This window comes from Chaetura pelagica, unplaced genomic scaffold, assembly GCF_000747805.2.
Source record: "Chaetura pelagica isolate M959 unplaced genomic scaffold, ChaPel_1.0 scaffold166, whole genome shotgun sequence".
NCBI classification, from domain to species: Eukaryota; Metazoa; Chordata; class Aves; order Apodiformes; family Apodidae; genus Chaetura; species Chaetura pelagica.
In genome coordinates, this window is record NW_009953758.1 from 2,397,342 (window position 1) to 2,422,372 (window position 25,031).

The 25,031-nt window shown below is 37.6% G+C and overlaps 1 protein-coding gene across 1 annotated transcript in view; it reads right to left on the bottom strand.

Annotated features, from left to right (window-relative positions):
- Positions 1–25,031, bottom strand: part of ADK (adenosine kinase) — a 269,180-nt gene that overhangs the window by 38,944 nt on the left and 205,205 nt on the right. Inside the window, exons 7-8 of the mRNA XM_010000749.1 lie at positions 5,602–5,637; positions 155–269 (exon numbers count right to left, since the gene is read on the bottom strand). Coding sequence (XP_009999051.1) covers positions 155–269; positions 5,602–5,637 — 151 coding nt within the window. The remainder of the gene's footprint in view (positions 1–154; positions 270–5,601; positions 5,638–25,031) is intronic.

A 25,031-nucleotide genomic window follows, 5' to 3' on the forward strand; every position in this document is an offset into this window, starting at 1 on the left:
AGAATCTTAAAACAATTAAAAGCATCACAGACGAGAAACAGACTAACATCAAGGGGCAAACACTCTTTAACACCTATAATTTGTAAAACCCAAACCTGCAATTGATCAGCTAGAATATTTACTTTGAGCAACAAGGGAGATTTGAAAAATATACCTGTAGCCATTACAGTGTCATCCTTCCCCTGGGTAAAGACTACAATTCGTTGCCTTTTAGGGTTTGCCTTTGGCAGGGCTTGTGTCTTCCGGGCTATCTCTTTAATGTCATCAGTCTATTAATAGAGAGAAAGAAAATTCTTGTTACCAGCATACCAGAGTGGTGAGAAATTAGAACTTTATTAGCTGATCAAAGGTGTATTTTCTTACAGCTAGGTATAAAATAGTCTTTATTGTCAGTAAAGGAAGATTTTTAAAAGGAGGAATACTTCATTCTCCTAAGGGTTTATGTAGTGCTATGAGATTATTGGTTTTAATCTTGATAATGATAGTTCAGCTATGCCAATTGCTGCAAAACTGCACAGCTAACAAAGGAATCACAGAGCATCTCCCAATGAGCAATTAGTGGTTTTCTTTGCTGCTGACTGGATTCTAACCTTTCATAAAATTAAAAATAAAATTGGTAAGAGAATACTTTGGATAACCTCTGAGCCTGATTTTCATCCAGTTTAGCCAGGTTTTATAGTACAGAAAAAAAATGACTGATCTCAGCAAGTGAGCTGACTGCAAACTGCAGCATGTAGGGGTGTGGAGCCCAGGTGAACATGTTCTGTGCTCACCAGCTGGCTGCAGTACTGAGATGCAGGTAAGCAAAGGGTGACAGCAGCATCCAGTGGGGCACAGAACATCCTTGATTTTCTGAAGTAAGGCTAAGCTGCAAAAACTTCAGGAGTCTTTGCTTTAAAGGGACTTTGTACACCATAGTGCATGTAGCTAGGAATGGAGAAACTGGCATTCTGAACCAAACCTCTCATCCATCCTATGTCTTCGACAGCAACAAGTCTGAAATATTTAATTTGATGTAAGACACCAGAGAAAAAAAAATGAATTTTCTGTTTTTCTGTTTTGACATGTCTTTTTAAGAGGTTTGTGAATAGCAGGTATCAGCTGGTGGCACAAGCTGTTGAATAGAGGATAGATGGAGATTTACAGCCCTCCAGCTTGATAGTATGTAGGCTTCTGAAAGTTGACCTAAATTCTAAACTATTTCAGGCTTTGATAAGAGATCCATGAACTAGAAAATGCAATAAAGTATCATAGACATCAAAGGAATCAGGAGAGAGAGGTGTTTAGTTTTTGCTAAGTAAGGAAGTGGCTACTTGTGACTTTATTAAGTACATTTACAGTGAAGCAAAGCAGGCACCAAAATCAAAGAGTTTGAAGATATTTGTGCAATTTATTTACTTGCATGTTAAATTTTAAAAGGAAAATTAAGAAATTATAGGAGAAAATGGCATGATCAAGACATTATTTCAACAGTTTAAGGAAGAATAAAGGTGAACTTTTATGAAGGAAAGATGACCCTGAGGAAAAAGATTGCTGAAGGTTAGTGGTAAAAGATGAAATAAAGTGGACAGTAAAAGAAAACAAAAAGCACATGTTTTTCCAGGAAGAATTAAATAGATTATAATCGCTAACAGTAGAAGGAAGGCATTTAGGGGAAAGAAGGCAATTTTTTAAAAAACAGAAATGTCATAGCAGAGTGATTTGGAGACTTGTGTCTGGTTGTGCAGACTTAAAAAATAACTGAATAGCATCTTCCATGAGAATTAATGCAATCATTTTTAGTGAAAATAACTTTCGGTATTAAAATTCTTCAAAGACAAATAATGAAACAAAGCTTACATAGGAAAAGAGCTGCAACCGCACTGCTGAGGAGGCTTTAACTTTTCCACACTATGTCTTCACCATATCATTATGTTGTATTTTGAAGGTACAGGTGTGACATTTTATAATATGTGAATATTTACAGCTTAAGACTGCAGAGGTACTATGCCTCTCATTTCATTGTCAGGCAAACATAATGAAATGTTGTCATCTTCTGTTCCTGTTCACAATATACTTATTTCCAAATAGCTGTAACATAATTTTTCAATGACTTGTACTTACACACTTATCAAGACCTTTTTATATATCCTGTATCTACAGATACGGCTGAATTGGCACAACTGTACTGGGTGTGGGGTCCTAAAGCCTCTGCAACATGTCCCAAATTCACAGAATACTCACACACATCCAATTATACACTTGAAGCAAAACAAAGCTGACATACAAATCTCACAAAGGCAGGATTTGCCTATTGATGCTGCACCTGAAAAACCTTGCATGTGACAGACATTCCAGCAAGAAAGTGGAATATATGCACACACAGGAAGTGCATGATATATCCCAGGATCAGATACAGGTATGTGAAAAACTGCACAGCTAAAACTGGTAGTCAAACTAGGTCATCTGATTGTTGCCTCTAAACAGATATACAATAGCTGGGACTGTTACATCCCTGAACTAAACAGACATAAATCCATCCAAAATAGTGGTCCTGTGCAGTAGACCTCATTAACTTGAAAACCTAAATTTGGTCCAGGGTAGCAACACTCTCTAAGTTGGTTTCCCAGCTAATATCAATTTAGGAGGAGACCTCTGCCTTGAACAGGAAAAATTATTTTGCATGGCAGCTGCTACTAACTCCATTAGATACATACTGTTCCATTCACTTAATTTTACTTCTTGGGCTGACAGACAAAATTGAACCAGAAATTTTATGTTAAAGTAGAATTATGTTTTTCGATTTCCTACATAGAATAAACAGCAAGTTACTATTTTGCAAAAACAAAATCCCATAAATCTTTGCCCTGGAAATTTTGTTACTTGAAACATATTACAAAAATCCAGTTAAAATATACTGACAACCATTCTAATACTTCAAGGGTAACCAAGTCCAAGTGCTTCCCTGGCATAAAAATTGTGACTATTATAATGTATTACTGAGCTGACTGCAACATACAATTAGCATGAAGCAGTGTCTTCAGAGATAGTGAATTTACTATTTATTTGGTAGTTTTAAAATGTCCTAGAACACAAAATTGGCAAAAAAGAAAACACCAATGCACTCCAGGAAGAGACTGCAACAGAAGTAATGTTCTATTTTTGCTTATTACAGGTAAGTGTTGGTCAGAAGATAAAATGAAGGCTCTTGGTAAGGTGGACCATAAAAATAAAAGATTCCTTTGAATGTGGTTTCTCTTACAAAGGAAAAAAAACGATTTTTTTCATGCAAGTGTCCTCTCCTGCCTATGACAAGATTTTCTTTCTTCAGGAAAGGTGCACTTTTTCTGAAGTTGATTTGATGGGACTTCTTTATTGCAAAATTTGTTTCAGTTATACTGAACATGTTCAATAAATAAAAGTTGCATTTAGTCCACAGAAACTGCTGAAATTACTGGACAAGGAGACAATTAAACAAACAAACAAAAAAGCTAGTCACAACTGATTCTTAATTCTAGAAGATTATTGGTATTTTTTTAAAATGAAAAAATAAATTTTCAGGCTGCAATTTGAATTCAGCTACCAGCAACTTTTCGTCACTTTTATGATAAGTATCCTTTTGATTTTTGCCCTGGTCATCCCAGTCCTTTACTTTTCCACATTTCACCAGTTCTTTAGTCTCAATTTAAATTGCAGAATCAGTTTAACAAGCTTTTATGAGCTGCTGGAGATCTTCTTGCTTTGAATTGAAAGGTTAATTGAAGGTCTTTAAGTTTTTAAGATTTTCTAAGATATTTGATTAGTAGTGTGTGGGGGCTTTTTTTTGGTTGTTTGTTTTGTTGTTGTTGTTTTTTGTTTTGTGTGGGTTTTTTGTTTATTTGGTTTGGTTTGGTTTGGTTTTTTGTCTCCACAGCATGATGGGGAAACAAGACTGTGGACATTTATCCAGTTTTACACTTCTCTGTCAGGAAACTTGACATGTGAGTTGTTGCTAAGCAAGGGGGTAGTAAGAGATAAGATAATAATCATTGTGCACTTTACTGATATGCTGTAATCAAATGTGGCAGATTTAGGATGTTCAGAAGGAACTGTGCTAGAATCTTTAAGCAAGCTCTAATGGAAAGGTTAATATGATGGTAGTTAGCAGACACCAGCAAAAGCAGTTTGTCACCAGAACTGAATTTAAACCAGGCACATTCAAAGTCTTTAGCTCAAGGGGGTAATAAAAATATAGAATGGGTAGACTTAATATGCTACTTCCTTTCTTTTTTATTGTCTAGCTACCAGAGGGTACCAATAATTTGTTATGCTTCATATTATATTTGGAGGCATCTGTGAAATTCATTCATTTGATAGAATAAACTCAAAGTGTATTTTTATGCTAACAATACAGATCATACAAATGAAAATTGACAGTTATAAAAAGTCTTGATTTCCACAAAGCAGCCACATGAATTTGGGAAACATAAAATTAAATTGGACAGCCCACAGTTTTAATATCTAAAACACTGATGGCATTGATGTACCTGCTGGTATATGGTTCTAAAGAAAGCGAAATTGTAGAACAAAAGCTGCCAGTCTTTCCCACAAAAGTGGCATGTTCTTAAAGCCATGTGGTTTGAACTGCATGGTTTCTATTATTTATGCAAAATGGGTGTTGAGCAGTCAAACTCCTATCTATTCTTCTACACTGCAAACAAATCAATTAAGGTGAGTCTTATTCCAGTGAAAAAAACATGTAAAAGGATTTATGTGTTCAGTTCTGTAATGCAGATTTCAGTAAGATCACTTACTATCTGCAAAATTAGCACAACTGTTCATTGTCACATAAATTACAGTATTTAAAACCTGCCTATTTGAATTCAGCATTGGAAACCAATAGCTGATAGCTCTCCAGATTAAGGTATCTGAATTTAGCCAATGGGAGATAGTATTGAAACAAATATCTCAAGGAGATTAAATCAAAAGCTCTGAAAATTACTGTGAAATCAACACTTTACTTCAAGAAAGTAGAGGACCCTACATTTTTAGGAAACAGGTGGAAAACACCAACTTAAATATGTTTTGAAACACAAATTCCACACTACCCCTTCTAAGAGAAGCTGTTTGTAGAAGCATGGTTTACATTAATCAGTAACTAACAATTTTATATACAACCTTTCTAAAATTAATTTGCATAATGATAATCCGCATATGGCAGGGTTTAAGTTCTTTAAGCGGTGTTGTATTTCACTATTTAGTCTTGCTTCACCACCGCTTTAGCAGTGAATCCTTATGGAGTGTAATGCAGCTAATGAGGTAGCTTTTTAACTGAACAAACTGACAGGTCCCATATCTGCAGAGGCAGCTTGAAACCGTGCCCAACCTCTCGGCTTCCCAAGAGGCTTTTCAAAATTCAATAAATAACATCTGTAGGCGATGTTGGGTGCAGACCTAGCAGAGTGCGTCATAACACTGAGCTGGCAGAACAAAGAAACCATGACGACTGCCAAGTTTCCATGGCAACCGCTGCGAGGCTTGGAGAGTATAATAGCACATCAATCATTGTCCAAAAGAACTTCATTATCAGCCAGAAAAAAAACCTTTAGGATCTGTTTAGTGTGCAATTGTGGGTTAACTCACCTCAAAGCCTTGCTCTCTAGCAAAAGTGGCAGCTTCCTGAAATAATACAAAAAGAACAGTTAATTATAATGAAGAAATAACACATTTTAAAACTCATTCAGCCAGTTTTCCTTTTATGCGATTATCTCAGTATATCCATATACAGTTGTTCAATTCTGATAGTTGCACTAAAAGCTACCCCCTCCTTCTCTCAAGCCCAACAACAGTGCAATGTCAACACACTTCACGAGTTCAAATAAAGAAGGTACAATATGTTTTTTCCAGGCGAGGGAAGTTACTTTTGGACATAGGACTTCAGCTAGGAAACCACTACTTCAAATCCAGTACTACTACAAACATCCTTCAGTCATATTTTTAATGGAAATTCTACCGTATCTCCATTTATGTACGGCACTTCATGGGATACAGGTTATCAACCCAATCTGAAAAAACATTTGTCATCTACAGTGCATTAAAAAAACAAGGTGACAAAATGTGTTCAGTCCCTTGTGGTGGAATCAGATGAGCAGCATTTTAAAATACTCTGATGTCTTAATCCTTGCTTTAGGCAATTTAACTATGTTCCTTTCCTGAAAGAACAGAGGAAACATCAGGGTATCAGAATGTCCTCATTTCTTATTTATATTAATCACAGCAATTAAAATCTGTTATGAAATAAAAGGAGACAGAAGACAATAGCTATGTTTTTTCTCTTACTTTCTACCTTAACATGGCAAATATTGCAGAAAACCCTCAAAGTCTGTATGTTTTTACTTGCATTCATCCAGATTATCTTTGCCAAGTTACATTAATAGAGGGCTAAGTCTTGAGCCAAAATGGTGAGTTGATCCAGCTAAACCATACGAAACCATTTAATGCCAGTGTTCCTATGACAGCTTTCAGTGCTGCAGAAAATATATACTTGTGGACCTATATGATCTGCCAGTTTGGGGGCAATATAAGAATTTGAAGTGGGTACAATTGATTATAACAACAGTAAGTTGAGGTTAATAAAATGTGATAAGCTGAAAAGCACAACTCCTCAGGCTGCTTCACTGCAGAAACATAAGGCTGACCGGGTTAGCCTTAGCTGATGTTGACAGAAAAACTGAATCATGGTCCTGACAATTGGGTGCAGGCAAGGTTAGCCACTTTGACAATTTACTTACAATTGAATTCCTTCTCGTACATCACACAGTCAATGACATTTGCTAGCCTGGCTGTCATGAAGGAGTGTAGGGTTCAAAGATATCATGCAGTGTTTTCCTAAACCAGCATGTGATTAACAAAGCCTATGCTTGTATGAAAAAAGGAGCCTGCACAGAGCTTCCACTCTGAAGTGATGCACTTGCAATGAATTGCAACACAAAGAAAGCCTCAAATGGAACTGGGACACAGAAAAAAAACCACAAAAATGAGATTAGTAAGGGAATGATAAGGGGGTAGAGAATAAGAAAATGGGACTAAAAATATGTACTGTAGCCAAATTACTTACTTAACCTCAGTTCTGTGGTCATGCAGTTGAAATTGAAAGCTACAGTGATCTGTCATAAGGGGATTTCTTTAATGCCCCAATGCAGCAGGACATTAACATCTGTGTTAAACTATTGTTTGGCCAGGAAACTGGACACCAGTACATTTTTACATCTGTGAAATAAAACTATTCCAGTTAAGTAGTGTTTCCTTATGTGGGAGACTTTGAGAGAATTTATCTTAATTTTCTGTACTGGGGCACCCATGCATAGCACATGTGGTTTGAAAGAGCTGGCCCTTCCACAAGAAAGGATAAATGATTGCACATTTGTTAAAAAGTATCTCATCTTCGGATTTTCCTGTTAGAGACTCATCTTTTAGCCTGGTCTGCAGCCGGGCTACATGAATAATGGTAGCTAGCAGACAATCACAGATTTTCCTGCAGTTGACCTCTAATCTAAGGGTGTCTGAACATGCCACAGAACAGCAGCAATCTTAATTTCCTTCCCTCCTATCAACTGAACCTCGGAATAAGTCCTGAGCAGATTTCTTTCAGTGAGGACTGTGCCTACAGCCCCCTAAGAATCAGCTTCTCTCAGAATCACATCCTTTGAAGAACTAAGGCCTGTCCAGGAAAGAAGGTAAAAAAGCTCAAAACACACGTTTGGAGACTACAGTTTGGTGTTTACAAAATGTGAGAAATGTGAGGCAAGCCCTGAACGCCAGGGACAGTTCAAAGTAAATTAACCAGATAAAAGCAATGAGAACCTTTTAGTATCTATTCACAATAACAGTGAGAACAGGAAACAAGCAGACCCCATCTGTGCAGCCCTAGGGCACCTCACACTGAGCCTCCCGTCTCTAATAAAGTAGTCAGGTTAAAATCTAAGTGGCTGTAACATGTGGAGACTGCTAGGGTTACAACGGCCAGCCAGGGCGTTCCCTGATGCAGGTGATAATCAGTATGAAAATCACTATATTTACAGGCTTTCCATTTTATATCTGACATTGGAAATCACGAAGAAGGAGGGATTAAGGAAATAAACAACCTACACAGAAGCTTTACCACTCCCTAGAGAATGCAGCATTTTCATTCATGCGTGACAGGCGACAACAGCAAAGCAAAACAGCAACAGAACAGAATTTTCTTAGGTTTCATTTCACATCAGGAGTTCTTTCAGTTTTGATAAACTTTAGATGTAATTCACTCGTTATTTCATCTCAGCATTTTCATTATTGTCTACAACAGAACATCTCATCTCATAAAACCCTCTCCCCCATCTTTTTACTCTTTCATAGTAAATATATTAAAAACTCACACTCCTTTTTCTACATAATCTTTTTACTAACTGCAACAGTGAATTTATGGCTGTACCACCTAAGTAGAAATAAGATCTGTAGTTATTAAACATTATTTGGCTCAGGCAGTTTGGGAAAAAAATTTAAAATCTTAAGCACAGTCATGCTGAAAAAAATCTGTGTACAGCTTTACTTAATGGGAGTAACACAATGTCACCGAAGTCAACACACACCCTCTCTTTGCACAGTTGTGAGCAGTTTACACAGGAAAATGAGATAAATTAAAGAGATAACAATAAAAAAGACAACTTTTGTTGTTGTTAGTTTTGCCCTTACTGTTACGTTAGAACTTGCTTGCTAGCTGGAATCTATTTCCATTCTTGCATGTAATTTATTGCTGTTGGAGTTATTGTTGGAGTTATTTAGTTAATAGACTTGTCTATAATCTACATTGGGGCTAATTGTAACAGGACTTGTTAAAATTCTGAGCCTTTTTATGATCAGTAATACAAACTATTTGTTTATAAGTAGACAGAAGCATATCCTCCAAACATAGAATTTATTAGCATCTGCAGTGCTAGGACTATTTTTAGTTCCCTGTGTTAAAAGAATTTGATTATTAAAGAGTTAAGGTGACCCAACTTCAGTAATTGTACATTCGGCTTGCTGTAACACACAGTAGACAAGCTATATATTAAATACTGTTGATACATCCAAACTATTTTTTTTTTTTTTTTGGTACCAAGGTTTTATGATGACTTGATCAAGTTATAGCCAAAATATTAATAACATGCATGTTAGGTTAAATTTAATTCATGCAAGCCAACATAAAACTCATGCAGTTGCATTAAACAGTATTTAAAATCAGGTATTGCTGAAATAAGTTGACAAAGATTGTTTCAAAAGCATCACCAACAGTATTATCTACGATATCCATTTTAACCTTTATATAGAGAAAGGGAGTATTGTAAACTAAATTTGCATTTCATTGCTGAAATCAACATTATCTCATAAAGAAATGATAAAACAGCAGGACAGCAATGATACCCTTGCACACTGAATGCATGTCCCATAATTACACAAAAAAGGGGACACTGAAGCTAATCCCTCCCCTGCCATTCTTCTTGGTAAAGGGAACATCTCACAGAATAACTTAAACTCATATATTAGAGTACCACCCCATGCAGCTCTAATTCTCTATATGTCCTTGAAGTAAAAAAAATAATAAATTTGATTTCATAAACTTTTTTTAATTGAGGGATTACTGACAGGTTTTGAGGAAGTTTCTATTGCAATAACTGAAAACTTCCTGACTTATCCAAAGTAAAACAAGCCCTATTCATCTTTTCAGGAATATCATCCTCTTCCTCTACATAAAATTCTGACTTAGTGGGTTCAGCCTGGCCCATGAATCAATGTAATCTTAAACCTGCACATACAGCATGTGTACCTGCAGAGGAAGATCCCTGCAGTAAATCAGAGTAATGACAAAAACAAATAAAAAAGGAAATTTGAGTGCACTCACTCATTAAGAAACAGTAAAAGACTATGAGGACCATCCACTTAATGTCTATTTGATGGAACCATTCCTACTGATACCACCCATGTTTCATTATAACTTGATTAGTACTACCACTATACCTTATGAGACTAAAATACTCTACAAATCAATCCTAAACAGGATTCCTTCCTCAGGTTCAGGCTACTACTATTGTATGACTTTCTTTAAGAAGTATGAATTGTTAGTTTTCTTTCATCTACATTGCTTCCTTGAAAACATTAAAGGCTACAAAAATTCCCTTTTTCTTTGGTATAATAATTTGGTACTATCAATTCCATTCAGAAGTTTATATCTAAACCGGATATAACTTTGTGTTCTTTGTAGCCTCTTTTGTTTTCCTACAGCTTGCCTTGTTTGCTGCAAGGAAGTGCTAGTTGCAGAAATTCTGTCAAACTTAAAAACCTCATTATCTAAATGAAAAGGGTGACAACAAAGTAAACAAGCAAATGGAAATATAAGGAAGACTTTCATGCAAGTGATGCACACTGATATCTACAACTTCATTCTGTATAAGACTGACTCAAATAATCAAAATTGTTTCATAATGACAACCTTCTCTCTTAGAGATAGGTGCTAAAGATGTGTATTTCTGAAACAGACATCTTTATTAATGATTTCCTAAAGGACAATATAATTATAAACCTTTCTAAAATTGTTTGAAAAAAGAAAACAATCAACATTTCATGTATTATTTCTCTCACTGCACTAGAGATACTGAAAGTCTTCTGCTCTATTATAATATGCCTAGAAATACCTGTACTTCAGCCTTCCTCAGGTAGGCACATTTATTTTTCCTATCTCTGTCCCTTCTGTCATCTTACCTTAAGATAGAACTTTCTTAGAAAATTCTCTGCTTTAAAAGCTATACCCTTAATTTTATATACTGCATAGGTATTGAGAACCTCTGATTTCAATGTATCTGTTGTGCCCAGTAATTCTGAATATGGGCCCTTAAGAGATCTCTATTGTTAAGATCTCCCTCTTTTTTTTTTTGTGAGAAGATATGCCATGAAGAACATACTGTAAAGATCACAATGTGCCCTCTTTCTGATAGTTCCTTCATTAAACACTCACCACAGCTCAGGAACTAAGTCAGCTTTTAAGGAGTGGGGCTAGTGGGCTGTGCCATGCCATGTTTTCCACTTTTTCAGCTCCAGGCTACTTTACATTAAATATGACCCTGGAGATGTGGCTCAAGGCATAGACAAGACAATAGTTTTTCAGTTGTTGCCTTTGAATTATAACAAAGATGTCATACATAAAGCCACTCACTTCACAACACAGTTTGTGAGGTATTCTTATATCAAATCCAGGTATGTCATGCAACCCATAAACGTGCATAGTGTGATGTGTCTTTATACCACTCTTTTCCATGCATGTTATGCAAAGCCAAGCTAAGTTATCCCTGATTTTATCACCCATCCCAATTTTAAGTGAGAAATTGATAGATGCATATATATACACATATGTAGTAACAGATTCACTTCTTAACATGCTGAAGTAACAGCTTAAAAGAACTAAGACTGGTTTAATGCTATGCACATAGGGGTAATATCAAAGCTGTGGTAATAACTATGACCTACCTAAGGAGTGAGGTAGGTACTGCTGAAGACTATCTGATGATCACTTGAAAACATGATTTCCACAAATGGCCACTATCATTCTGTTATTTAAAATGAATGGATGGAAAAATCTATAGGCTGTAGTTCCAGCTGGATCACTAAACTTCAGTACCAACAGTGTATTTATTGGGGTTCATGGTATGATATATATGTTCCTCTTTAATTCAACACTAAATAGTTATCAACAGTTACTCAAAACACTGTAGATTGTCTTATTCAGCCTTTCATGTCATTGTAGTCCTGACTTAGACAGGTCCTACTTTAAGGTCAATTGTTACTACACTGCACTCTGTAAAAGCAATACAAACACATGCTTTTATTAAAAAATGGCCACTTATAAAGGCATTCATGGCTCAGGAGGCAAATGCAATTTTGTCCTTTCTTATCCTTTTTTTAAGATATTTTCCCCAGAGACCACTACTTTAATATGGGTCTTATGAGAGTTTGAGAAACAGGACTGAAAAGAACCACCCAGCATATTTGCTGAAAAAATGTCTATCTGGTGAAATTCTGCTACAGCTGCTTTAGTCTGAGCTATACCTGGAGATGTGCTACATGGTTATAACGCTTCCAAATTATTTTCATTTGACAAACTCAAAAGACTAATCTTTGATTTGGTCAGTAGTGTACACCTGTACACATTTTAGAGAAGAACAGAAAAGCTGGCCACAGAAAGGTTAGACACCCCCCCTCGCCCCCAGCTTGAGAAACAACACTAAGAATCAGCAGCATCTGAGCAAGTATCTACCCCTCACTGCTTATTACTGAAGAAAGCACAACTGGCATCAATTGAATGGGCAGATTATCATAAAGGAACACTAAGCTATTTTTTTCCCCTCTTTACTTTTCTCATGAGCACTGCCAGATCTCAAAATAGTTTTCTTCATAAAGGATAGCAAGAGTTCGTATCACATCTGAAAATATTATTTCAGCTTGTTTCAGTTGTACTAAAGATACTGGTAAATATATCTACACTATTGTCACCTAGTAGGTGAAAATATAAAATAACAATAATCAGTTAAAATTAATAAGCAGCACAAGTATAAATACCATATGGGGTTAAAGTTGTAACGTTCAGAGGGGGTTCTGGAGGAATACCAGAGAGTTTTGTCTGAAAAAACTAGTGTGAAAAGACTTGAAAAAGAAACATATTTCCTGTCCTGCTTGAGTTCACCCTGGAGCATCTATATTACACACAATTATTTAATATTTAAGTTATTTATTCTCTTGCTTGGGTTATTACCAGAACTATAGTTCCTGCTAGAATCTTCTACAGAAAAAATCACCCTGAGTCAGAGCTTAATGCCATTACAGGATCTGCAACAGCTGCAGCACTGATATGCCTCTGAGACATTTTGAAATTCTATGATAAAATGCTATTACCTATATCTCCACCTTCCATCCTTACCTAAAGAACTGAATTACCTATGACTCTGCATGTCTCTCTCCTCACATATTATAAGCATCAAATTAGTGAACTAGACTTCCTTACACCACTTCTCCATACAAACATAAGTGTACCTTAAGAATAGATGCATCGTGATCATGTGGGAGAAGATAAAAAAGACCCCTTCCTTAATGATCACTGAATCAGAACATAATAAAGATGGAAAAAAAAATAATCACAGAATTAATTTAATAGCTAGAGGATAAAAGTTTTATATGCATATAAAAATAGAACATGTATTGGGTCTTTTGAAGCCTTTAGTACTGGTCATTGGATGCTCTTAAGTGTTAACTTTCTGGCTGAAGAATAACAAACAAACAAAGGATTGCACCATTTTCAGCAAGGCCTTCTATGATTGCAACTCAGATTAGCCTGAAACCAACAAGATATTCTCATCTAGCAACTTAAGATTAAGATAATAATCAGATACCTCGCTAAAAGTGCTGGGATCAAGAAGGACTTCCCTCTAGTTCAGCTAAAACATTAACACATTTTTAGCAGTGAAATTGAGTTGTTTTACATACTTTCTTTGGTATGATGTCATTTAGCATGATAACTAAGGCTAGGTACTGGGAACCCTGTACAGAGCAATCGTCACATGTTAACTCTAGCAAGAAAATAAAATTGCTCACTGCAACCTCCAGCAGTAACCCTAACTTTTAAACTGATCTTAATATCACACATTTTACTTTTCCAATTAACTGTTAACCCACTTGACTTTAAGATCCTTATTGGAGTTTGCTGTGCTACTTAATACTAATTTGATGATGCATTTGAGATATGAATATTCAAGACACATTTTTTTTTCTTGTATTTTCAGTTTTTGCTACAGCAGTCACTTCATGGAAGAAAACCCCTAGTTCTCAGTCTGTACCAAGTTTTTAAGGATGAGAATTTTTCTGGCATGTTTACTACTTTCTATAAGAAGCCAGCCTGAACGTGAGACGTGCAAAGACAGAGCAGAGACTGGAAAAGAAGTCAAGCAAAGGAAATTAGAGGGATCACAAATGCCAACATAAAGAGGTTTTACAAAATCACCAGGTGGCTGAGGTTGGAAGGGGCCTCTGAAGATCATCTAGGCCAACCCCACTCTCCAAGCAAGGTCAGCTAGAGCAGGTTGCCCACAACCATTGAGTTTTTAATATCTCCAAGTATGGAGACTCTACAGCCTCTCTGGGTAACTTGTCCCAGCATTTGACCACCATCACAGTAAAGGTTTTTTTTCTTATGTTTAAGTGGGAATATCCTGTAGTTGAATTTGTGCCTGTTGCTCCTTGTTCTGTCACTGAACACCGCAGTGAAGAGCTTGGCTCCATCTTATTTCTGACCTCTGACTAGGTATTTATATCCATTGATAAGACCACTCTGAGCCTCTTCTTGAGGCTCTCAGTCTCCTCTCCTCAAACAACAGATGCTCCCAACTCTCAATCACCTCTACAGCTCTTTGCTGGTATCACTCCAGTAAATTCACATCTTCTTGTGCTAGGAAGCCCAGAACTGGACCTAGCACTCCAGATGCATCTCACCACTTCTGAGTCAAGGGGAAGAGTCATCACTTTTCACCTGCTAGCAATGTTCTTTCTAATGCTGTGACAGTAAGTTGCTGGCTCAAATCCATTTTTTGCCGGCTAGGATCCTGACATCCTTTTTTTGCAAAGCTGGTTTCCACCCAGCTGGTTCCTAGCCTGTCCTGGGTTCAACACTAGTCCCCAGGTACAGGACCTGCCATTTCCATTTTTTAAACTTTTTTAGATTCCCGTTGGCCCACCTCTCCACTCTGTCAAGGTAAAATTTTACTTTATACTTTGCATTAAGATAGTAGCTACTGACTCCGAGCATGGGATAAAATCCATGTTAGCATATTGCAAATGAACCTGAAATTGTACGTGATAGATTTCTTATTTTATTACATGACAAATGTAAGACTGCAAATTATTCTGAAGCTGAAATTAGTAGTTGTAGTGATAGTAGTAGCAATTTAGTTTGGACAGGTTATTTTTAGCTAAGTACTTGCTCGAGTCCTTCAGTACAGATTTCTCACACCTCCTGAGGGCTTAGAAGAGTAAATATTTTTTTTTTCTCTGCCTCTAGTATTATATTTGTGTTCAAATATAACAGAAGTTATTTTAATCTATTTAGTTTGCCTCACACTTTCCAACACCAAGAATTCCTGTGATTTCTTCTTAGACACTGTGTCTCTTCCATTTTATGCAAAATTTGAAAAGAGGTGTAGGGTCAAAGCAGTGCTGCTGCTTTGTTCAGATTGCATCCTGACTTGGGTTCTTGAAAATTTAATTCTTTCTCTTATATTAGTAATAAATTGTTTTGCTAAATATCAGAAAACAAATGAACAGGAACATTCTAAAGCAGAAGTGCCATGCCTTCAGAGGAGAAGTAGTGGCAATTACAGCACACCAGATGCTGCATTGGAAGCTTTTTTAAAATACAGCTATTTAACCAGTTAAAGAAATGAAGAAACAAATAGGCTAAGACCTCTGAAAAGTAACACAAATTTGTAGAATCTCCTTGGTTTGAGGTTTGTTTTTCCTAACAGAACCAGAAGGAATGTAGTGCTCATATAATATCGTTGTTATAAAAAACAAGCCAGAACAGAAATTCAGCACTAGCAGACATCTTCCTAAGTCCTTGTCTCCTGTCAGATTTTTATATTATACACTCTCTCTTTCAGTCAAGTTAACCAACTCATGTGAATTTTGCTTCAAAAAGTCACATATGACATCGGCCATGCAAGGTTTTGAAAATCACCATGCTCTAAGAGGCATTTTGATCTTAGGTTTACACCATAAAACCAAACAGTTTACTTGACGTCTGTCTGGCTTACATGGTAAGCAGTGAGCAGCCTCCAAAGGATACTGTGCTAGAAGTGTCACTTCTAAAAAAATAATATTGAAGAAGTTCTTTACAAACATGGCACTTGGCCAAAGCACATATGGAACATTAAATATAAGCACAAAATTTTATGCACCAGATTTGACCAAGGTCTTCAGCTCTGATTTATATTTTCTCCATTTTGCTGGAATACTAGCTGCTGATAAAGCTACTTCACAGGGACTCTGTTCTCCTAACATTTACACATCACACATCTGGACTTGGAAAGGGATTCTGAGTAAAAGAGCCAACTAATGCAGATCTTGTTTACATTATGTGTAATTACTCTTGTGTCATGAATCTCCCTGAGACATCAGAATGTGCTGAAGACACCCGAAGAATATGTACTTCAAATAAAAGTGTATAAGTCTGGATGTTTCTGTCCCTATCAATGAGCTTACTACACAAGATCATGTAAGAAAATTAATGGTATTTCTATTTTCTCATAATATTGCATTTCATTTTTACTAATTAATTGTATGCAATTAGAGCTGCCCTTAACATCTGAAGATCTCTGTTTGGATTGTTTTTCTCTCATAACTTGCACACTGCAGTCAAGGGAACTAAGTGATGGCAGTTGCAACACTCAATTCAGTTACATAAACACATCTTCCTTGCCAGATTCCCCTGCGGTGTTCCCATTTCATGAAATGAGTTTCTAGCATTTAGTAATGTACTGTACCAGCAAGTTTCTTTTCATGTGACAAAAAATTAGGTCCTCTGCTCCTGGCAGCAGAGCAGCATGTCTGTGAGCATCACACACATGGAATGCACTCCAGACCGCATGGCTGCATGAGAGGAGGACAGAAAATCAATACTCAAGTAGCTGGAAAACAAGAACTGGATGTTAGATTTTAGTAAGAGCAAGACAGCCTTCATGCAGAAGTTGAGGCAGATTTATTCCTAAGTCTGTTGCAGTGCCAGCAAATCTGACTGTACTTTATACCTTCAACCATATACAAGACACATGTACTTCTGTATTGAGTGCATTTGCCAGTAATGATACAAAACACTGTGGCCAGACTATTTCTGTTGATGTAAATGGGGTTACACTTCTGAACATTACAGCTTGAACAAACACACTTTTGACAACTAAGCAGTATGTGGTAGAAGTGGAGAGACATAGACAGCGTGACTTTATCTGTCTCACAGTTGATCAGCTGCAGAAAGAGAAGGAGGCTTTCTAGACAAAGTTTCCCCACCATGCCTGCCCATCAGCATGAAGCTGGGTGGTCAAACTCCAATGACTTGCTGGAGCTTACTCTTCCTGTGGATAGCTCACTGTTGAAGGTAATCTGGTAAATTCTATAGTGACCAGTACCTGTATGTCTGTGCAAAGGTCAGAGACAAGGTAAGTCTTCAGGCATGTTTGTATCAGGCAGTAGAGCATCAAAGAGATCTCAGAACTACCTAGACTGGTAATTCATGCAGAGTTGCACAGCTGAAGGTACTCTTGAAGCATAGCACTTGCACCAGCAAATTGGATCATCTAATTTTGCAAGTTACACTTCCAGGATCAGTTCATACATCATAAAACCAACATCTTTGGTTGTAGAGTACACCTATGCTCTTGAAAGATTACTTTGAAATTCCACTTGCTGCTTAGGTAAACATAGAAATAATGAGGGTTTGTTTTGTGGGTTTTTTTCTGAGAAAGAAATACAGGAGAACAGAGAGAATCCAAATAAAATCTGAAATAGTTAATTATTACTAATTATAACACAATGATTACTAATTATAACACAACAAAAGGAACTTTTAAAAAATCCTTTTACATAATTTGCAGGTAACATGAAAGCCATGAAAAAGTTTCCTTCTTTCTTATTTAAGGTTTAATTTTCTTCTGGGGGCCTGTGATCAGATTCAGTGTCTGAACAGTGGCATTGCTACATAAAGATGGAATCTGAACCACTTTGTCTCCACCTCCAGTTCAAGGACTTATGGATGAGGTTGGATCAACCTTCCCCGCTAAAGTCATGTCCTAACTTCCCTACAAGTCATACAGACAAACTTAATACCAAACAGCACCATGTTCCCTTCCATACTCAGTGAAGTGAGATTCTCTCTTTAGGAGAAGAATCCTGATGCACATTACATGAATGTGGATCAATTTTACTTTTCCCGAGAAGAATCCTGATGCCGTATAATGTGAGGAAGAGGACATCCACTATTACATGAATGTGGATCAATTTTACTTTTCCATCTTCACATGGAATTGTTAATGGCTAGCTCCACGTGTTTACATGTTTCTTCAATAATTCATGTGCCCTGCTTCTCTTTAACTAAACACATTCCCAAAGTAAGTTAAACAGGAACAAACCAATCCTGTTTCAGTACAAGATTATCCACAAACAAATGCAATACAAATCTGAGACAAAGCTGTTGTGCTTAACAATTCAATTCAGATTAATTTTCCTGTGTAGATGAGGAGAATGACAGACACAGTGGATTAAGCCTGCAGTCCTACAAACTGCTTTACTGTATTCAGAATTGTTATATGTATTCAGGGTATCTCACATGGCCACATGTGAGAAAAGATAACTATAAGAAGAAGTCTAGATCTGTGGTAAAAGAGTTTTCAGCTTTTATTTTCTCACTTTCACAAGTCACATCAGGGTAACTTGCCACTGCTCTAGTGGTTAATGCTGATTTGGGAAATCTAGTACATGGCTACTCAATTCTATTGATGTTAGTGAGCTGCACCTCAAGGTACACAAGGTCACCACCTAAATTCTTCATAAATTTGCCATTTGTAAAGTAGAAAAAGCAGAGGGAAAAAACCCACCACTTTTTGTTATGCTATTTTATATATCATTAACAAGCTGTAAACAGCCAAAAAGGTGGCTTTGTTTGAGTTCACACTTGAAATCAGTGAAAGTATCTTCCTGAATATCACACATTATTTTCCTGGAATATTGCACGTAGGTACCGATATTTCACAGAAGACTAAAGATTAAGTATATACTAGTGGAGTCTCTGCTGATAGGAGCCAGTGAAGCTTTTATTTCAGCTTAGTGGCAAAGAATTTACAATATTAGGGACACTAGTGACTGGGAATCCACTTGCACCAATTGTTTTTCATGTTAAAATGTTCTGTAAATCAATGTGTCACTGTTTGTTTATAGAAGTGTGTGACACTCTCAACTTCTACTTTCAGTACTTGTGCAGAAAGTAATGACAGTTCAGGCACCATATGGCTATTCTGTATTTCAGAACTAGCAAAGGAATCAGGTGACATGGTCATTGCTATGGTAACTATACTTGTGTAGTGAACATAGAAGTAAACAGGTACATAAAACATGTTTAAGTTGTCACTATGTAAGTTACTGCTGCCCTGGAGCTGCAATAGTTTGCTTCCTTTAAAATAATTAAATGTAGTCATAAAATGTCCTATTATTTCACTAAGATAACAAGGCTCCTCCTTACATAACATAGTGCAAGCATAGCAGATTGATTTATCCAGAAAGAAACTTTTTTGAGAATTAATATATTGGCCTGTAAGTAGCAAAGAATGAATCAGCTTCTGGCCTGTGTGAATAAGGTTGCCATCACTGAAACTTGGTGGGACAAATCCCATGACTGGAGTGCAGCTATCAATGACTACAGGCTGTTCAGAAGGGACAAGTGAGGAAGGGGGGTGGAAGGGTTGCCCTCTACATCAAGGAACTACATCAAGAAATTGACAGATTGTGAAAAGCTGTCTCTGAAGAATAGCCACAAGCAGGTTGAAAGCTTATGGGTAAGAATTAGAGACCAAGGCAACAAAGGGAACCTTTCTGGTTGGTGTCTACTACAGGCCATCTGATCAAAAGGAGCCTATTGACAAAGCTTTCTTACTGCAGCTACAGGAGACATTGCACTCACAGGCTCTCATCCTGCTGAAGAAGTCCAACCAGCCCAACATCTGGAAAAGACACACAGCGAGCTGCAGGCAATTCAGGAGACTTCTGGAGTGCACTGAGGTTAACTTCTTAAGCCAGGTAATCAACAGCCCTACCAGAGGTGATGTGATAGTGGACCTGGTCACCAGTGCTAGTGAGATAACTGGTGTCATTAAGATTGGAGGCAGCTTGGGTTGCAGTGATCACACACTGGTGGAGTTCATAGTCCTGATGGATGTGGGTCTGGTAAAGAATAAAGTCAGGAACCTGAATTTTAGGAAAGCAAAATTCCAGCTATTCAGAGAGTTAGCCAATAGGACCCCTGGGGAACTACCCTCAGGGACAAGGAAGCACAACAGAACTGGCAGATCTTTAAGGGCACTTTCTACAGAATGCAAGAGTTCTTGATCACATGTAAGAAACCAGAGAAGGAAGGCAAGAAACTGGTATGGATGAGCCAAGACCTGCTGCCCAAACTAAAGGGCAAGAATGAAATACACAGGCAGTGGAAGCAGGGACAGATATTCTGGGAAGAATATAGAGATGCTGCCTGGTTGTATAGGGATGAGGTAAGGAAGGCCAAGGAGTGGCAAAGCGTGTAAAAAGAATGGCTTCCACAGGTATGCAGGCCAGAAGGAAGGTCAAATAAATTGTATCCCCTACGATTAACACAACTTACAAACTGGTAATAAGAAATGAGGAGAAGGTTGTGGTAGTCAACAATTTTTTTTGCCTCAGACTTCACTGGTAACCTCTTTTCCCACATCTCTCAAGTGACTCGACCACAAAACAGGGACTGGAGGAGCAAAGTCTCTCCCACTGTAAGAGAAGATCAGGTTCCTGACCACCTGAGAAACCTGAACATACTTAAGTTTATGGGACCTGATTAGATGTGTCCCAGAGTCCTGAAGGAATTGGTTGATGTAGTTGCCAGGCCACTCTTCGTATTTGAAAAGTCATGGCAGTCAAGTGAAGTCCCTGGTCACCGGAAAAAGGGAAATATTGCATCAATTTTTACGAAGGGTAGAAAGGAGAACTCTGGGAACTACCAACCTGTTAGCCTCGCCTCTGTGCCTAGGAAGATCGTGGAACAGATTCTTCTAGAAGCTATGCTGAACTACATGGAGGACAGAGAGGTAACTCAAGACAGTCAGCATGGCTTCACCAAGGGCAAATCTTGCCAAACCAACTTAGTGGCCTACTATGGTGAAGTGACTAGCTCAGAGGACAATGGAAGAGCTATATAGACATCATCTATCTGGATTTCCATAAGGCCTTTGACACGGTCCCCCACAACATCCCTGTCAGTAAACTGGAGAGATACAGATTTTATGGGTGGATATTGATCCGGTGTTTGGTGGACGAGGAATTGCTTGGATGGTCACACCCAGAGGATAGTGGTCAATGGTGCAAAGCCCAAATGGAGATCAGAGACAAGTGGTGTCCCTCAGGGGTCCAGAGTAGGACAGGTACTGTTTAATATGTTCATCAATGTCATAGACAGTGGCATCAAGTTCACTATCAGCAAGTTTGCAGACAACACCAAGCTGAGTGGTGCAGTTGACATACCCGAGGCATGTGATGCTATCCACGGGAACCTGGACAAGCTTGACAACAGGGCCCATGTGAACCTCATGATGTTCAACAAGGCCAAGTGCGAGATCCTACACCCGGACTGGGGCAATCCCTGGTATCAATACAAGATGGGGGATTAAGAGCAGTCCTGTGGAGAAGAACTTGATGGTACTTGCAGATGAAAAGCTGGACATGAGATGGCAATGTGTGCTCACGACCCAGAAAGCAAATTGTATGCTGCACTGCATCAAAACAAGTGGGGCCAGCAGGTTGAGAGAGGTGATTTTGCGCCTCTATTCCACCCTGGTGAGACCTCACCTGGAGTACTGTGTCCAGTTCTGGAATCCTCAGTAGAGGATAGGCATGGATCTGCTGGAGGAAGTCAAGAGGAAAGCCACAAAAACGATCAGAGGGCTGGAGCATGTCTCCTCTGAAGACAAGCTGAGATAGTAGGGGGTGTTCAGCCTGGAGAAGAGAAGGGTCTGAAGAGATCTTATCGCTGCCTTTCAGTACTTCAAGTAGGCTAATAAGAAAGATGGGAACAAACTTCTTAGTAGAGCCTGTTACAACAAGACAAGGGGTAATGGTTTTAAACTAAAACAGGGTATATTTATACTAGACATAATGAAGAAATTTTTTACAATGAGGATGATGAAACAGTTTGCCCAGAGACGTGGTAGATGCCCCATCCATGGAAACACTCAAGGTCAGGTTGAATGGGGCTCTGAGCAATCTGTTCTATTTGGAGATGTCTCTTCTCACAGCAGGGGTTAAACTAGACAACCTTTCGAGGTCCCTTCCGACCCAAATAATTCTATGATAAGAAAAACACTCCCAAGCCCTGATGCACTGAGGCAAGGTGAAGAAATTATGGAAAGTTTGGAAGGCTAAGGAAATTTCTCCATCTCTGGTAAATACAAAGCCGTTATCAGGTAGAGTGCTCCAGCTGCTTTTCTCAAGTCTTACCTTTATGCTTGGTCTCCTCCTCTCCTCAAATAATTCACCAACAGCTGAGATATGCAAATAGAAAAGAACAAGCTGGACCCTGCCCTCCTTTAGTAAACAGTAGTAATGTGCAGAAAGAGATTTTGGTTTCCTTTCATGCTCTGCTCTTCATCACAGAAAAAGTTTGGCTAAGGAGGTCTTCCTTTTGTCCTAGGTGAGCAATATAACATAATTGTTATGCCTTTCATACACAAGCTTGTTTTTGTTAATTGCAAGCTTAACACCTAGCTTAACACAAGCTTCTCATACATACTGATGATGAAGTGATACTCGGAGAAGAAAAACACAGTTGTGTTCCAATTTAGACAGCGACTGTAATCCTGCTGAGCAGATAATCAAAGGGTCTAGTCTACTCTTGGTACAAAATGAAGGAAGGCACTGATAGGATCCCTGTGGGATCATTTCCTTGAGTTAGATTACATTTATGGCTTGGAAGTCTTATGTTTCTGAAAGAATGGGGATAGTGTTTTGTGACAGCTGCATTATATAATCATATCAAATGGATTAGGATGATTATGTAGCCAGGAAGGCCTACAAAGTTATTCACTGATGAGGGAAGTACAGCTGAATAAGTCTTTCATAGAACATATACCAGTGTATGTCCAGTGACTGGACAAACATCAACAGGTATCTTTTTAAACCTGGGAATCCAGCTGCTGCAAGAAAAAAAAAGGTGGTAATAATATTTTATGTATGAGGAGAAAACATCCATTTAAATGTCTCTAACGCCAATATTAAGCTCTGTTTTTCACTTAAAGCAGTGATTCGACCTCTGTTTACTATAAGAAATATTGTATCAAGACTCTGCATGCTTTGAATGTATGAAGAGCATATAAGAACTTCTAATATGGGATTACTAAAATGCTAGTTACAAGTCAGTCTTTGCCTATTGATTTTATAGTATGTAACAATTTAGCAGTGGGGAAGAAGCTCAGGGACTGTGTTTTGATTTTCTACTTTTAGACTGTCTGAAATTACATCCTTGCTTAAAAGTCATGTGGCCATACCTCCTTGGGCCTTTTCTTTAAAATATCCTCCATGTTTTTGCTGTCTTAGCCCCATTGTGCAGAGGGAATCCAAGCTATAATTCTGAAAACGGGGAGAACAGAGAGTAAGATCTCCCTCTTCCTCCAGCAGTACATTCCTAGATCAACTCAGGCCATAATGTGCAACTTCACATGAACAAAACTCTGCAAATCTCCACCTCAATGGTCTGATTAATCAGTCATGCTCTCATTTCATTATGCTGCTCTGCTGATAGGAAAGGTACACAACTATAGGTTAACAGGTTAGTGGGCTGTGGCTGTTTTTCTTATGCTCTGTTGTATTTGTAAATCTGTTCTTAAGAGTTAACATCAACAGAAAATTATTTAAGGCTGATACTACTTGAAAGAGACAGAACTTTTGCAGGGCTGTGTAATCCTCAAGTTTCGTGTTTGGAGTCCATGTACAAGGCTTTAAAAAAAAGACATAACAACAATAATAATCCAGAACTAAAATTTACATCAGGTCAATACTGAGTTAAAATGAAGAGTATGAACCATTATCTTCAGTATGAAGAACTTCAAGTGTGCTGTAAGAATTCTGAAATCCATAAACATGAATATAAACTCAGGGTTAAGTTTATATTGAAAAAAATCCAGTCACACTGAGATAAAGATAGACAAATGATACTATGAACAAAAGCATACATGAAAAAAGGCCAAAGTTCTGAAAAGATAATTTCTAGCTGATCCAGTACCACAAACATGAAAGTATTTGTCATAATAACCAAGATTATTAGATAGTTCTTCTACAGGGTACCCTATCATTGCTATTTTCAATAGCAGGACTGAGAAGATACCTCCCTGAAACACAGCTCTTTCAGGACCCTTTTCTATTGACAGAGGACCAAGTTAACAAAGAGCAACCTCCTTCTCACAAATCTTGCAACACACAGTCCCTGCTGCCATGTTAAAGACTAATGTGACAACATAGGGAGGCCCAACCTCCTTTTATCTTGCTCTTTTGCATAAGTCAGGCATAATAATGAATATGCATTCTTAGCCAACAATCTTTTACTCTGTTCTGCTATAATTCAACAGTTGGTTTAAAACATCAGGACTTCTAGTAAAAGTTACTGGAAGTATTCAGGCAGAAAGCTGAAAAGATTGACAGTGATTTTTTTTTACTTATATAGCAAAGGCTAATTTGTAGTTTACGCTGTTTCAGCAGTCTTTGACTGTTTCTTCAAAATCACTGGCTCAGTGGCACCATATGGAGCATGTTGAACTTAAGATACCAAGAATGTGTCCAAGATATATCTCACTCCAGTGTGTTAAAACATTCCACCCTGCAGCTGTCATTATAGGAATATAATTCATACCCTAAAGTTTTTTAAAAACAGTGTAGTCTACTGTGCTTACAAAAATACTTTTTAAAAAAATTATTATTACAACAGTCAGCAAATGGAGAACAGTCTTAAATACCATGTTCTTCAGTATTTAAAATTTTCACTGATCATGAACTGCTTTAATTCTGCATCATATTTAAGACTGAAAATAATCTATGCAAAAGAAATACTAAAAAAATTGCATAGCAAAGGGACTTAGATATCTAGACTTAGCATAAAACTTCCTATTTTTTTTCCCATTGATTTTGAATATCTTAAAAATTGATGTATGACATAACAGGGCAAAAACCTTAGCTACACTTTATAA